This window comes from Polypterus senegalus, chromosome 3 (assembly GCF_016835505.1).
Source record: "Polypterus senegalus isolate Bchr_013 chromosome 3, ASM1683550v1, whole genome shotgun sequence".
In the NCBI taxonomy this organism is placed as follows: Eukaryota; Metazoa; Chordata; class Cladistia; order Polypteriformes; family Polypteridae; genus Polypterus; species Polypterus senegalus.
In genome coordinates, this window is record NC_053156.1 from 45,006,563 (window position 1) to 45,023,556 (window position 16,994).

The following is a 16,994-nucleotide window of genomic DNA, read 5'->3' on the forward strand; positions in this document are numbered from 1 at the left end:
TATGTGGTGTATGATTTTGTCCCTAGACAAAAATAAAAAAAAAAAATCGTCCTGTCAAAAATTTGCATAGCTTTGAAAGTAGACCAAAACTGTTTTAGAAATAAGTTACCATGAATAATACAGAATTGGACAGAAAGCAAACACTCAGGCATTTGATGTGGAACACCTGGACCGTGGCAACACGAAACACTCTCTTGCATAACGACATGTTTACACCATGTTATTTTTTTGGTTTTCTATCTTATAACTGTCAAGAGCATGTATACACTACATTTATTGCTCATATTGTAGTGTACTGTACATAAATGAAATAACCTCAAAACTTTGGCCATGTGACAAAAGTGTTTTATATCCATTGCTATGTATAATGGAGAAAAACTTCATATTACCAATCTTCCTCCTGAGCCTCTATGGGCATATCGCATATTCTTAAGTTGGTGCATCAAAAATTAAGGTATATGGGTTACCAGTTCTCTTTTTCTTTCCTCATAAGGGTTGTCCACAAGATTACCAATAATCAACTATTTTTTCCTACAGATGTTTTGAATGATTTAGTAAACATACAAGTGATGAAGCAAGTGTTTCTTAGTATAAGAATTCCTCTTTATAATACAATTTTTTGTAGTACTATATTTATATGTTTAATAATTTTTCATCCATCTGGAGAGATTAAGGTGTCAATAGTATAGTATGTTTCAGCAGGAAACTCAGTGTCTTTCAGTTGTGAAAATGATAAGCATTTCACTCAGCAACCCAAAGATGCATCACATGATGATGGCATTTGTTCAGATAAGAGTAGATAAGTGGGCACATTTGGAAAACTTTAGGGAGAGGTAGATGGTTAGTTCATTTAAAAAGGGGGCCTGTAGATTCTATGAAGAGGAACCTCATTAGTGTGAAAACTAATTTTAGAAACTTTCACTTCTTACATTGGTCTAAAATATCAATCTTCAATTTGCTTTTGTTTTATTTTTGTTCCATTTTTTATTTATAAATTGTAAAAGTTCCTCATATGTATGTATTGGTATTAACTTTTAAGATAAACTTCATTGACAGTATATTATTGTTTTTTGAATTTTAAATTACTTGTACTGTGATGATAGATATTATTTTAATAGACTTCTCCTTCTTTCGGCTGCTCCCGTTAGGGGTTGCCACAGCAGATCATCTTTTTCCATATCTTTCTGTCCTCTACATCTTGCTCTGTGACACCCATCACCTGCATGTCCTCTCTCGCCACATCCATAAACCTCTTCTTAGGCCTTCCTCTTTTCCTCTTCCCTGGTGACTCTATCCTTAACATCCTTCTCTCAATATACTTAGCATCTCTCCTCTACACATGTCCAAACCAACGCAATCTCGCCTCTCTGACTTTGTCTCCCAACCATCCAACTTGAGCTGACCCTCTAATGTACTCATTTCTAATCCTATCTATCCTTGTCACACCCAATGCAAATCTCACCATCTTTAACTCTGCTACCTCCTGCTCTGTCTCCTGCTTTCTGGTCAATGCCACCATCTCCAACCCATATAACATAGCTGGTCTCACTACCACCCTGTAGACCTCCCTTTCACTCTTGCTGATACCCATCAGTCGCAAATCACTTCTGACACTCTTCTTCATCCATTCCACCCTGCCTGCACTCTCTTTTTCACCTCTCTTCCACAATCCCCATTACTCTGTACTGTTGATCCCAAGTATTTAAACTCATCCACCTTCGCCATCTCTACTCCTTGCATCCTCACCATTCCACTGACCTCCCTCTCATTTATACACATGTATTCTGTCTTGTTCCTACTGACCTTCAGTCCTCTCCTCTCCAGAGCATATCTTGACCTATCCAGAGTCTCCAGAACCTGCTCCCTACTCTCGCTACAGATCACAATGTCATCAGGAAACATAGTCCACGGGGACTCCTGTCTAATTTCGTCTGTCAACCTGTTCATCACCAGTGCAAATAAGAAAGGGCTCAGAGCCAATCCCTGATGTAATCCCACCTCCACCTTTAATGCATCTGTCACTCCTACTGCAGAAATCTCCACCATCACACTTCACTCGTACATATCCTGTACAACTCTTACATACCTCTCTGTCACTCCCGACTTCCTCATACAATACCACAGCTCCTCTCGAGGCACCCTGTCATATGCTCTCCCCAGGTCCACAAAGACACAGTGTAACTCCTTCTGGCCTTCTCTATACTTCTCCATCAACATCCTCAGAGCAAACCTCACATTTGTGATGCTTTTTCATAGCATGAAACCATACTGCTGCTCACTAATCATCACCTCACTTCTTAGCCTAGCTTCCACTTCTCTTTTCCATAGCTTCATTTTATGGCTTATCAATTTTATCCCATTTAGTTACTACAGCTTTGCACATCACCCTTATTCTTAAATATTGGCACTAGTACACTTCTTCTTCCACAGGTATGTCATCTGGACCAATGGCATTTCCATTTTTCATCCTCTTCATAGCTGTCCTTACTTTCTCCTTGCTAATCCGTTGCACTTCCTGAATCACTAACTTCCCCTTAATCATCCAACCTTTTCTCTTTCTCGTTCTCTTCATTCATCAGCCTCTCAAAGTACTATTTCGATCTACTCAACATACTCTACTTGCTTGTGTACGTTTCATTTCCATCTTTATCCATTATCACCCTAACTTGCTGCACATCTTTCCCAGCTCTGTCCCTCTGTCTAGCCAATCGGTACAGGTCCTTTTCTCCCTCCTTAGTGACCAACCTCTCATACAACTCATCATACGCCCTTTTTTTTTTTTTTTAGCCTTCACCACCTCCCTCTTCATCTTGTGCCTTATCTTCTTGTACTCTTGTCTACTTTCTGTATCTCTCTGACAATCCCACTTCTTCGCCATCCTGTTCCTCTGTATACTTGCCTGTAATTCCTCATTCCACCACCAATTTTCCTTTTCCTCCTTCCTCTGTCCAGATGTCACACCAAGCACCCTTCTTGCTGCCACCCTTACTACATCTGCTGTAATTTCCCAGCTGTCTGGTAACTCTTCACTGCCACTCAGTGCCTGTCTCACCTCCTCCCTAAACTCAACCTTGCATTCTTCCTTTTTCAGCTTCCACCATTTGATCCTTGGCTCTCCCCTCACTCTCTTCCTCCTCTTGATCTCCAACGCCATCCTACAGACCACCTTCCTATGCTGCTCAACTACATTTTCTCCTGCCACCACTTTGTAGTCTTCACTCTGCTTCATATTGACTCTTTTGCACAGGATGTAATCTACCTGTGTGCATCTTCCTCCATTCTTGTACGCCACCCTATGTTCCTCCCTCTTCTTAAAATACATATTCACCACAGCCATGACCATCCTTTTGGCAAAAGCCACTATCATCTGACCTTCTTCATCCCTCTCCTTGAATCCATACCTACCTATCACCAGAGGCGTAGGTAAGGTTTTTTTCAGCGCCCAGGGACAACTAAAGATTTCACGCCCCCTCCTGTTTGCCAAAATCCAATGGGTAAGGGAAAGAAAATTTTAAAAAATGTATTTAAAATAATAGTAATTTAAGAAAAAAATTTCATATAAGTCTCTGAAAATGGTAACGCTGCCTCGTGTTCTTTAAAATATAAATCCGTCATTAGTTTTTGTAAGAAAAAATTCGTTTTCCGCATTTAAAAATGATTTTAAAGAAAAAGTCTATAGCAAATTATAAAGCAAAATAATTACAGTGGTGTGGAAAACTATTTGCCCCCTTCCTGATTACTTATTCTCTTGCATGTTTGTCACACAAAATGTTTCTGATCATCAAACACATTTAACCATTAGTCAAATATAACACAAGTAAACACAAAATGCAGTTTTTAAATTATGGTTTTTATTATTTAGGGAAAAAAATCCAAACCTACATGGCCCTGTGTGAAAAAGTAATTGCCCCCTGAACCTAATAACTGGTTGGGCCACCCTTAGCAGCAATAACTGCAATCAAGCGTTTGCCATAACTTGCAATGAGTCTTTTACAGCGCTCTGGAGGAATTTTGGCCCACTCATCTTTGCAGAATTGTTGTAATTCAGCTTTATTTGAGGGTTTTCTAGCATGAACCGCCTTTTTAAGGTCATGCCATAGCATCTCAATTGGATTCAGGTCAGGACTTTGACTAGGCCACTCCAGAGTCTACATTTTGTTTTTCTTCAGCCATTCAGAGGTGGATTTTCTGGTGTGTTTTGGGTCATTGTCCTGTTGCAGCACCCAAGATCGCTTCAACTTGAGTTGACGAACAGATGGCCGGACATCCTTCAGGATTTTTTGGTAGACAGTAGAATTCATGGTTCCATCTATCACAGCATGCCTTCCAGGTCCTGAAGCAGCAAAACAACCCCAGACCATCACACTACCACCACCATATTTTACTGTTGGTATGATGTTCTTTTCTGAAATGCTGTGTTCCTTTTACGCCAGATGTAACGGGACATTTGCCTTCAAAAAGTTCAACTTTTGTCTCATCAGTCCACAAGGTATTTTCCCAAAAGTCTTGGCAATCATTGAGATGTTTCTTAGCAAAATTGAGACGAGCCCTAATGTTCTTTTTGCTTAACAGTGGTTTGCGTCTTGGAAATCTGCTATGCAGGCCGTTTTTGCCCAGTCTCTTTCTTATGGTGGAGTCGTGAACACTGACCTTAATTGAGGCAAGTGAGGCCTGCAGTTCTTTAGACGTTGTCCTGGGGTCTTTTGTGACCTCTCAGATGAGTCGTCTCTGCGCTCTTGGGGTAGTTTTGGTCGGCCGGCCACTCCTGGGAAGGTTCACCACTGTTCCATGTTTTTGCCATTTGTGGATAATGTCTCTCACTGTGGTTCGCTGGAGTCCCAAAGCTTTAGAAATGGCTTTATAACCTTTACCAGACTGATAGATCTCAATTACTTCTGTTCTCATTTGTTCCTGAATTTCTTTGGATCTTGGCATGATGTCTAGCTTTTGAGGTGCTTTTGGTCTACTTCTCTGTGTCAGGCAGCTCCTATTTAAGTGATTTCTTGATTAGAACAGGTGTGGCAGTAATCAGGCCTGGGGGTGGCTACGGAAATTGAACTCAGGTGTGATACACCACAGTTAGGTTATTTTTAACAAGGGGCAATTACTTTTCACACAGGGCCATGTAGGTTTGGATTTTTTCTCCTAAATAATAAAACCATCATTTAAAAACTGCATTTTGTGTTTACTTGTGTTATATTTGACTAATGGTTAAATGTGTTTGATGATCAGAAACATTTTGTGTGACAAACATGCAAAAGAATAAGAAATCAGGAAGGGGGCAAATAGTTTTTCACACCACCATTTATAAAAACTGCATTACTTACAATGTATTTGTACGAAAATATGATGGGGAAACATCTAGACTTTTGCAGTCATCTACTAGAATACTTCACCACAACTAAATCAATTTTCTATCAAACACATAAACACAAATCACTTGGCACACAGAAATGGCTTTTGCAACAACTTAGAAAATGATACACTAATGCCTCATGTCAGTCGCGCGACCTGTTTATTAACGTCAAAAATGTTTCTGTATATAGGCTTTAAAATAGTAAACGAGAGACTAAAAAAAGGCTTGTGAATTTGTATCTGATATGGTTATTTATTTAGCACATTGTCATCTGCTGTTTAGCTGCTCAGACATGGGTAGCACTTGCTCTGTGCTGTTTAAGGACAGATATTCCAACATGTGTGAATGAAAGTGCTTAATGGCAAGCATATTTGTCAATAGGGACATGACTGACCCACTGGCATTCTGTCTCGCACTCAGATCTATATCTGGCAATAGTAATGTTTAATACAGCGTACCGTGTACTGTTGTAGCATAATGGCAAGGATGATGCTGACACACAGTCTCACTCAGCACACAGTGCTTGTAAGTCTGCAGTATTCGCGCAATACAAACATGAAACTCATTCACTCTGCTTGTGTCATCAAGAAGCAATACTGGAAATGATAAAGTGCTGGAGTCTACTAATAATAGACTTTGAAACATTTACTGCTTCATTAACAACGTGCATGTGTAGTGTGGTCAAATTAACCAGATTGAATTAACAAATGTAGAGGTTGCGTTAAAGTATTTATTCCCAGAACATACATACATTAATGGTGTTTTTATTTATACTGCTAAAAAAATTTAAGGAACACTTTTTAACCAGAGAATACCATGAAGTCAATGAAACTTCTGGGATATTGATCTGGTCAGTTAAGCAGCAGAGAGGGTTGTTAATTGGTTTCAGCTGATTTGGTGTTAATGAAACTAACAACAGGTGCACTAGAGGGGCAACAATGAGACAACCCCAAAACAGGAATGGTGCAACAGGTGGTTTTCTGACTGTATTTTCACTAGTTTTGCATTTGGCTACGGTCAATGTCACTAATGGTAGCATGAGGCGATACCTGGACCCTTCAGAGGCTGCACAGGTAGTCCAACTTCTCCAGGATAGCACATCAATGCATGCCATTGCCAGTAGGTTTGCTGTGTCCCCCAGCACAGTCTCAAGGGCATGGAGGAGATTCCAGGGGACAGGCAGTTGAAGGTCCTTAACCCATCAGCAGGACCATTATCTGCTCCTTTAGGCAAAGAGGAACAGGATGAGCACTGCCAAAGCCCTTAGGTTCCATCAGAAGTTCTGTGTTAAATACTGATGAAGAAGAATCGTTGCAAAAAAATAATGAAAAGGTTACTTGGGGCCAGAAATAGGAAAGGCTTCCTCCTCAGTGGCTACCCCCTTGTACACAGTCATGTTAAACAAGCTTATCATCTGCAAAAGGCTTTTTTTTCTTAATGGAAGCAATGTGTTTCTGCAGGTGGGAGTGGCACAAACAAGGCACAATTTGTGCAGGAGTGGATGGGAACAGGATGGAATACTACAAGAGTGGGCAGGTGCAGGATTAAAACATCAATCCCATGCATACCTTTACTTTTCTGCTGTTCATTGCCACAGTAGTGCTCCTCTAAATGTAGGTTTATCAGTACTTCCTCTGGCTCTTCGCTCCATGAGGGGGGTCGTCAGTGTTCACACTGTTGAATTAATGAATGTAGAATTCCTCAGCACTCATTTCCATGATAGGCCATGGTGTAACTGAGACTCCTTTAAAGATAGTAGGATTGCATGGGCCTCAGCTAGTTCTGCCTTTATTATTTGAGTGGGATTTCAGCCTGCTCCAGCACCTCAGTGACTCTTCAGTCATCTTTGCAGCATAGTTTGCTGCCGAGACAAAACTCTAGGTGTTATGATGAGTCCTTGGAAACTAGATGGCATTGCTGAATTAGTATGTGGGTTGCCACCACTATCTTTGCTTCATGGTGGTTTAGTGGGCTTATCATTGTTCTATTTACAGTTTGCACAATAGCAGGTGTAAGTGCCAGAGAGGAAGGATAGGCATACTGGCAAGGATAAAGTAATGATCATGCCCGGCCATGAGGCCATAATGGAAGGAGTAGATAAATGGGAGCATGGGGAACAGATTCCCCTGCATCACATATAGAAGTGTTCCTCAGGGCTAAACCTGATCAGGACACCCGCAGGGAGGCACGGGAGTTGGACCTCCAGAGGTGCTGCCAGGAAAACACTGCCCTGGTTTCTGCAAGATACAGAAATGCTCTGGGCAACCTGGACCGGAGACCAGAAGCAGTTCCTGGTTCTAGTTAAAAAGAAGCCCGCTGCCTCACTTAAATTTAGTCAGAGTCGGGAGACAGTGGGCAGGAGGAAGAAGAAGAGGAAGAGGAAGGAGGAACTGTGCATGGTTTATGTGGAACATGGTTCATGTGGAAGGCATTCAGTCAAATAAAAATAATTTATTTGAACCTGAAATTGTGATGGGTATTGCTGTGATTGTGTCCTGGGGCTCAGTGGCACCCCCTAGTGGTTACACAGGGATTAGGCTAATATGTTTGGACATGGTCTTCTTTAGTATCTACTTGGCCAGGTCATTGTGAAAGAGCTCCTCATAAATGGTTCCACAGTTAAAGGGATTACTTATGTCAATATCCTTCACCAGTTGATGAGGATGTGGTAGATCTCTGCAAGGTTTTTTACAGTTGGTGCCTTCCACATCCATTTTTGGTCATCCTTTTCGTGAAATGGGAGTTCATTTGGATTAGATGTCCAGCGTGGTGCAACCCAATCATCCAGTCGCCCTGGGTGTTGCAGGATTGATATCCATGAGGCATATTTGGTTTAATAATTGCTGTAATGCTGTCATAGATGGGTCATATCATATCCAATTTTACCATCTTCATGAATAAGTAATGTTTTGATAAATCTGGGCATGGACGGAGTTAGTTCCATGTCGTGTACGAAAGTAGGTGTTCTATTGATTTGCCTTCTTGTACATCCACGGAAGGACTTGACTTCTACTAAAATGTAGTTTAAAAAAAATACCTGTTAGGTTCCATTTTTTTGTTTCATAGTTTTAGGCTTCTTAATTTTGTTTAAGGAAAATGGTTGTATTTCAGTATTGTACATTCTTTTTATTTAAAAAATGCAGCCAACACACTTTACAAAATACAATATTTTAAAACATAAGGTACCCCAGGTTTATAGTATGTTGATAACATGGGCTTTTAATTAGCATGTGAAGTTGCTTTAAAAAAAAAAATAAAACAAGATATCCATTTGTATTATAAAGCATGGCTAATCACTTAACTGTTATCTGAAATCTTCATTTGAATTTATGCAATTTTAGGTGTAATCATGGCTCCTGCAAAAATCACCTCAAGTGCTGGGAATCCATGGGTTGCTGTATTATATACATGGGCTCTAGTTCAGGTAACCTTGGATTTACACTTGAAATTTACACTTGTTATAAACTTAAGTTATAAATAATTTTCCTAAGACAGACTGACACAAATATAATGATTTAGAAAAAAAACAGTAGAATTAGAGATGGTTTGTTTTAGTGAACGGAGCCAAGTAAAAACACCTTTTTTCAGAATGACCTTGTGGAATGGTATTCTAGACAGTATTTGAGCTTGTAAGAACTTTCCTGAATAATTTAAGCTCATTAAACCATCTTGAGTTGTTGGAACCTGAGCCATGTTGTGACTCTCAGGATATCCTCTCCATAAACTGATGGCTCTGATGATTGAAGTGAGTCATGATATAGTTCAAATGTTCAGCCTATCAAGACCAAGAAACTTTGGCTCTCATTTAATGTCAGTGATGGTACTTTCTTATGCAACTTAGAAGTCATGGATACATTGTCTATTTTAGAGTTCTGCTTGTGGCAAACAAAAGGGGTCAAGATTTAGAAAGGATATGAAAATAATTTATCCTTCTTTTTTGTTTTGCTTAAGGCTGTGTTGTTTGCTGGGAAGCTGAACACCATTGCTGGAATTGTTACAGTTTTCTACTTAATGGCTTATGCTGCTATTGATCTGGCATGCCTGGCCTTGGAATGGGCATCTGCTCCTAACTTCAGGTAACTGTTTTGAAGGCTAATCATGACACACACTAATGTTGCATGGTATTTAAAATTTCATATAGAAAATTATGCTATATATGCATATCAGAATATACAAAGTAAAATGTTTTATTTTAAAACAAAAACAAAATAAACAACAAAAGAAGAAAGGCACCAGGCCTTACAAGATTTAAGGCTGTTCAAATGTGACCATAATTTGCTCAAAGGATGCACAACAGGCAGAATGCAATATGTATTGAAAAGTGTTATTTTCTCCACGTTCAATTTTAAATCATTCAGTTTGTGCATACATAGAATCATCATTTTGCTACTACATTAAATATGTGTCAACCTTCAAGTGCAACCCTCCCTGTTAGCTCTGTGCCTTCAGGTCAAAGTATTGAGCTGCAGTGCACCATCCATTTGAAAAGGAAAACTCTCTCTTTGGACTGAAAAGGGATGTTGCAAAATCTGATTGAAACATTGCTTCTGTTTTCATGTGTGACTGCAAGTATGAAATACATTGGAAGGCACAGTAATGAGTAAAACCTACACATGTTGGAAATAAAAATGGCAGATGTCATGTCTGGAAAAGCTTTATGTTTTCGAGACAGGAGAATTTCAGCGTGCAGTCGTGGGAATTAAAAAAAAACAAAACCAAAATAGTCACTCCTATATGTATACATAACCTTTCATTATTGCTACTTTTATCCCATTGTGGAGTTAGTTCTGAAAATGATTTGTTCATAATTTGAGAGCTCAGAAATGTGATTGATAAGATTTTGAGTTCTGATCATTTAACTTGTGTCATGAATTTGTCAGAGGAGATCAAATGGTTGCAAGATTACTTTTAGTACAGTATCCTGCACCATCCCTAAAAAGGAACAGCGGCTTCACAGTCATACTCTGATTGCATTGAACATAGCTGCAGATGTCCATTGTAGGAAGACAGTACATTTTCTTGTCCATCCTAGTGATGGCAAAATAATTTAATATAGGGTGTATGATCACTCCATTAATTAATTGTCAGCTTTACCTTCGGCAATGCTGATAATTGATTAAAACAATCAATAAGACGCCTCTCAAGTGATGTAATGTTAAATGTAGGTTGAGTGAGGGATCTTTGTTTTGCTTTCCAGCTGGGATGCCTGAATGTGCAAAGATCTGTATAATTTATGAGTGAAGTTCATAGGTCAGCAAAAATCTATACTAGCAGTTTCACTTTCTCTCTTGGGCGGCACGGTGGTGCAGTGGTAACAGCTACTACTATGTGGTTCTCTTCTCCGGTCCTCCTAGCGTGAAGTTTGCATGTTCTCCCTGTGTCTGCGTGGGTTTGCTCTGGTTTCCTCCCATAGTCCAAAGACATGCAGGTTAGGTGCATTGGCGATCCTCAATTGTCCTTGGTGTGTGGGGGTTTGTGTGTGTGTCCTGCACTGGGCTGGCGCCCTGCCCAGGATTTGTTCCTGCATTGCACCCTTTGTTGGCGGTGATTGGCTCCAGCACACTCCCGTGACCCTGTCTTAGGATATAGCAGGTTGGAGAATGACTGACTGACTGACTTTCTCTCTTGTGGTTCAGACTTGGCCAAAGACATTCTCTCAGGGAGGGAATGGTTTTGCAGGTGGTGACCTCAGGGAATTGTTCTCTCCTTGTCCTTCCTGACTGATTTTTCTCTAGTTTTGCATTTTGCTAGTGTCCTTGGCATAACTGGTAGCATGAGGCAGTATCTGCTGCCGATTCAAGTTGCACAGGTAGTACAGCTCCTCCTCCATGCTGTTGCAAGACGGTTTTCTGTGTCTCCTAGCACAATCTCAAGAGCATGGAGGAGATACCAGGAGATGGGCTATTACATGAAGAGAACAGGATAGGCCTGTAGAAGAGCATCAACCCAGCAGCAGGAACAGAATTTGCTGTTGCGAGGAGGAACAGGAGGAGCAGTGCCAGACCCCTACAAAACCAGCCGGCTACTAATATGCATGTTTCTGACCAAACTGTCAAGAACAGACTCAATGAGGGTGGCATGAGGACCCAACCTCCTCTAACAGGGCCTGTGGTCTCAGCCTATCACCATGCGGCTCGATTGGCATTCTTGAGAGAACACCACAATTGGCAGCTCTGCCTTTGGCACTCCATTCTCTTCATAGATGAGAGCAGGTTCACACTGAGCACATGTGACACATGTGAGAGAGTCTGGAGATGCCATGGTGAATGTTATGCAGCCTGAAACATCATCCAGCATAACTGGTTTGACAGTGGGTCCGTGATGGTCTGAGGAGGCATATCTTTTGAAGGTCACCCAGACCTCCACATGCTAGGCAACATTATCCTGACTGCTTAGAGCCATTGTCATAGCTAAAGTAGCCAAGTAGCGCCACAGACTGTACAGGAGCTCACTGATGCCCTGATCCAGGTCCGAGAGGAGGTTGGACATCATCCGCCATCTCATCAGGCGCATGTCCAGACATTGTCGGAAGTGCATACAGGTATGCAGGGGCCATACTTGCTGCTGAGTCATATTATGAGTTACCGTAATGAAATTCACGCAAGTTGGATTGGACTTTGATTTCGGTTTTTGACTTTTATTTTCAGTGTGGTGTTTCATCCAGTTCTCAGTGGGTTGCAGAGTTTGGTATCCATTGGCTGTTCTTACATCATTTTGTTCTCAACGAATTATACAATGAATTGTATATCTAGATCTTATGTGTGATTGAAGTGTTCCCTTTAAAACTACAAAAGGTTATTTTGCCTTTTTCTCTCCTATAGAATTCAAAAGTTATGTAACTTTTTCTATTGCTTGGCTTAGGTAGATCTTTCTTCTCTTATAGAATAAGGCAGGGATTCCCAATCTTTTTCAATCCAAGGCGCCCTTAAGAGACTTACCTTAGGCTGCAGACCCCTATCTATCAACATCCAAAAAATTACACACCCACATGTCTATAACAAACTTCTATACAGACCTTCTTCTTGTTAAGTGCATGTAACAAAACTAGATAAAACAAGGTGCTTTTACTATGGAAAAAAATAGACTGCTCATAATAAATAAATACATTAAGCTCACTATAGGCCTAGTGAGACTTTTGGGCTTGGATATTTTTGCACAATTTTCCCACTCTAGGTTGTAGTTGGCTTAGGGACAATCTCAAATCAATTTCCACATTTAGACATGCTCTGTTTTTGTTTTTCAGAACTTTTAATGCAGAAAAACCTGCCACATAGGTATGTTGTTGCAAGTGGTAAAAGGCATCCATTGGATGGCTTTTTCACTCAACAGTGGGTATTCATGTCTGACATTATTCCAAAATTCTGACAGGGGAATTGCAGAGAATTGCATTTTCAACCTTCCATCATTGGCAATTTCAATTAGCTCCTCTTGTGACCTAAAATCAAGTCAATTCTCTTCAGTTCTGGACTCAAATGGATTTTTGGTCTAGTTTAAATCATGATTATCCAGGTCTGGGAAATAGTCGCAGAAGTATTCCTTCAGATGTGACAATATTATAGGCAAGACTATGTCCACAGGCGCATGGAGGTTTCCTTGCTCCTGGTGAAGCAGTGGAAATATTAGTCTTTCTTTTGTTTGGACTTTTCTCCCAAAGTCCAATACATATGTTTAGCATTTGACGCACTGTATCTAGCTTGTTGTGAATTGCTTCAACACCACAATGCAACGTGTATATGTCTACAGTAGCCTTCGAGTTGCATTTGAAAAATGCATTTAGTAATTGGCAAGCGCATTAATGAAGTGACGATAATATTATTAAAGTACAAGGTTAACTAGAAAAATGCTTTATTATTTACTTTTTAAATAATAAAATCGTATGATTTTGTTTTCTCCCATTTTGCTGCGGACCCCCAGGGGGCCATGGACCCCAGGGTGGGAACGACTGGCATAAGGTACATAACTTATTAATTCTGATCTTTCAATTCATGTTTTCAAGACGGATAAGTTTGCTAGTTATTAAGCTTCTTGTGTTTTATACTGTGCCATTCATATTCTCACAGCAGCCTCTCCGCTTGGTTACCACTAACCCCCACACACAGCTCTCTGTCTCTCCCCCTCTCTCCCTCTCGTGTGTTTGTAAGTGTGCGGGAGCATGCGTGGAAGTGAGATGCTGCTCTGTGCTTTCTTACTTGATTTAGGATGAGAAACTCATGACAGCACAAACTATCTTTCATAGGGCACTGGTGACACAATAAGATAACCTTAATGCATTAGCTGGATTTGTCCTATCTATTACATTACAATTAATAGTTCTTGGAATCAAAGTAATACTTATGGTTCAAGGTGACTGATGCTTTTCTGGTTGGCTTTCTCTACACACAATTAAAGTTTTCAGATCACTTTCTTTCTTTGATCGGGAGCTTATCTCCTTCACCTTTAGTCACACCTCATTGTGGATAGTACTGCTGTTTCTTTTTGAGCAATTTACACACACAAAATGTCCTCAGTGGCTAACAAAGTTATGTCTACTAGGTTTGCTGATGATCAGTCAGCCCCTTTTGTTAGGAAGGCAAGTGCTTGGTTTACATAAGTCTTTCTTGTTTGTGCACTTGCTGTTCCTGAGCAAGGTTCGACTAATGGTGGCCTCGTTCAAGTACATCAAATACTCCACCCTTCCAGTCCAGCATAGCTACCCTCTAGAGTGAAGGAACTACTATGTTGCGGACACACCCATATATGTGTGTATATGTATATATATATATATATATATATATATATATATATATATATATATATATATATATATATATATATATATATATATATATATATATATATATATATGGCAGCAGCCAGAGATGACCAGACTGAGTTGTAGCTTTGTGAGAAGAGCAGTTAGTTAGTTTGTGCGTGATGTTTATTTAACAAAGGAATTGGTTTATTGGTTGCACAGAAATCCATCTTTTTGACTGATAATTGGTATAAAGTTCCCTCAAGGTTTTCAGTTCTTGTATTATCAGCCTTTGTTCAGAACTTGGGTGCCCCAGTTGTACCTCCAGGAGACTTCTCTGCTGATGTTACAAGGTCTGGTATCGATCATCTTATCAGATAAGGTACAAAGCTACATTCAGGCAAGGGGCCCCCTCAGGCTAAAAGACTTTTTAGCTTGTAGTAACAGTGTCTGGTAGAAGCTTGTTAAGCCAGAACTTGGGTTCCAGCCTGCAAAGTGAATAATGCCAGTCTATTCAACACTATCCATTCTTAAACCGGTTTATGCAGGTCAAGGCCATGGGGCAAACCTGGCATGCATCCACTGTTGTTAATGTAGGACAGTGGGATGTGAGATGAAACTGCACTGCTAACAGCAAGTTGTAGCAAGTAAAACCCAAAGCAAAGTTCAGACGAAATGGCTTTTCGTCTTGTGTACGCTGGTGATGAAATTAGCTACTCCATATATATATATATATATATATATATATATATATATATATATATATATATATATATATATATACATACAGTGGTGTGAAAAACTATTTGCCCCCTTCCTGATTTCTTATTCTTTTGCATGTTTGTCACACAAAATGTTTCTGATCATCAAACACATTTAACCATTAGTCAAATATAACACAAGTAAACACAAAATGCAGTTTTTAAATGATGGTTTTTATTATTTAGGGAGAAAAAATAGTTTTCACACCACTGTATATATGTGTATATATATATATATATATATATATATATATATATATATATATATATTATAAAGTTTATGCACCCGACACGAAGTTGTTTAAGGTTTGAGTTGATTTATTCAGGAATAGTATTCCTGTCTGTTTTTACCATTCCTACCAAAGATATTTCTGTCGACTAAATAAAAATTCCTTCTATTTAAAATTTAAATAGAACTTGAACAAATACTGATAGTTCATAATATCCACGCAGACTTGCACGTAAGAGCGGGAGTCATCCGTTTTAACAAGCAGCGTATTGCACTGATACGAAATAGCTGTGTGTGTATATATGTAGATATGTATGTATATGTATATATATGTTTATATATGTGTGTGTGTATGTATGTATATATATATATGTATTTGTGTGTATATGTGTGTGTATGTATGTATGTGTGTATGTATTTATGTGTGTGTGTATATGTATGTGTATATATGTAGATACATATGTATATATATATGACAACAACACTCACAACAGTGACAAAACAATTACATTGACAATCATGTTACGTTATTTTCAAAATGTTTCCTTTTCTTTTTCATTGCTTCTTTAACACACTACTTCTCGCTCTGGCCTTGGTATTTTGCTAGTATAGTATAAAGTTTATGCACCCGACACGGAGGCACACATGAAATAAAACAATTTATTTATTTTCTTCACCTGTGGGGCACTTCTTCCCCATAATTCCCACAGCCACAACACAATTCCTAGTACAAATAAACACCAAAGCACTCTTCTCCTTTGCACCACCACTCCTCTTCCTCCAAGCTTAGTCCTCCTACTCCAGACTCTGGCCGTTGAGTGGTGGTTGCTGGGCCCTATTATAGTCCACCCTGAAGTGCTCCAGGTGGTTGATCACTGAATTCTGGCTTCACTTCCGGGTGTGGTGAATACGCTGCCCATACGGGCTCAGAAGTCCCAGCTGCAGCACCCCCTAGCGGTGCCTGCGGGACTCAACAGAGCTGTACCCAACTCCAATTCCCTTGGAGCCCTGCGGGAAACTTAGGCACCGCTTCAACCCAGGGAGGCTGCCATCTAACATCCAGGGGGAGGTATTAGGTTTCCCATGTCTGCTCCCCTGGAACATATGCAGCAGAGTCGGGCATATATTATACTAGCAAAATACCCGCGCTTCGCAGCGGCAAAGTACTGCCTAAAAAGTTTTATTAAGAAGAAATTTAACTCTTTTTAAACTAAGGGAAAATATACCAATAATTATTTGTTAAGGATCTCTTTGTATACTACATTGTGAGTTCGGCCCTCCGGTTGTAATATGACCAAGCTGTGCACTGAGCTTACTCTTAAGCATGCAACGTACAATTGGCCTTGTGAACAGTAATCTTGTTTCAAATCTCACAGCTTGGATTGCTGCAGTCATAATCGGTTTGAGTTTCATGGTTTGTTTCAATTACGACAGTGTTTGTAGGACTTGTGTTGAAGAGACATTCGGCATCTGTCAAGCGCTGTAAGTATACAACCAGTTTCATCGATAACTTCACATCCAGCTTTTGAGAGTTTAAACATTCATAAACATCAAAGTGTCCACTACTGAAATCGTCACCTGTGAATCTAAGATGTTTAAGAGGCATTGGCGGTTGTCCAAAGTGTAAAATATTTGGCCATTTCGGTACACTTGAAAGCGACAACCGAACAATTCAGCGGCAGCCATCAACTCACATGCAGATGCATAGGTGAAGGGCTTAAGCATTTCATTCTTATAGTGCTCCTGTGTAGTATAATTATCTCCTGTACCGTCATCAGTCCACACCTTGAACCTGTCCCAGTCATTCAATACATAAGACACAGAGTTCCTCCGGATATCAAGAGTGAGCCTGATATGGCCGTGCAATATGTAACAAAGAGAATGGAAAAGGTAGGTGCCATCTCCGGGCATGGAAAC

At 39.9% G+C, this 16,994-nt stretch overlaps 1 protein-coding gene across 7 annotated transcripts in view; it reads left to right on the top strand.

Annotated features, from left to right (window-relative positions):
- The window catches only part of slc12a9 (solute carrier family 12 member 9), a 253,109-nt gene that overhangs the window by 153,777 nt on the left and 82,338 nt on the right, over window positions 1–16,994 (top strand). For all 7 annotated transcript variants that reach the window (XR_005632886.1, XM_039747083.1, XM_039747082.1 and 4 more), the window contains 2 exons: window positions 8,698–8,780; window positions 9,308–9,432. Coding sequence is in view for 6 of the 7 variants with exons in the window: in XM_039747083.1 (XP_039603017.1) it covers window positions 8,698–8,780; window positions 9,308–9,432 (208 nt within the window). In the remaining variant the exon portion in view is untranslated. The remainder of the gene's footprint in view (window positions 1–8,697; window positions 8,781–9,307; window positions 9,433–16,994) is intronic.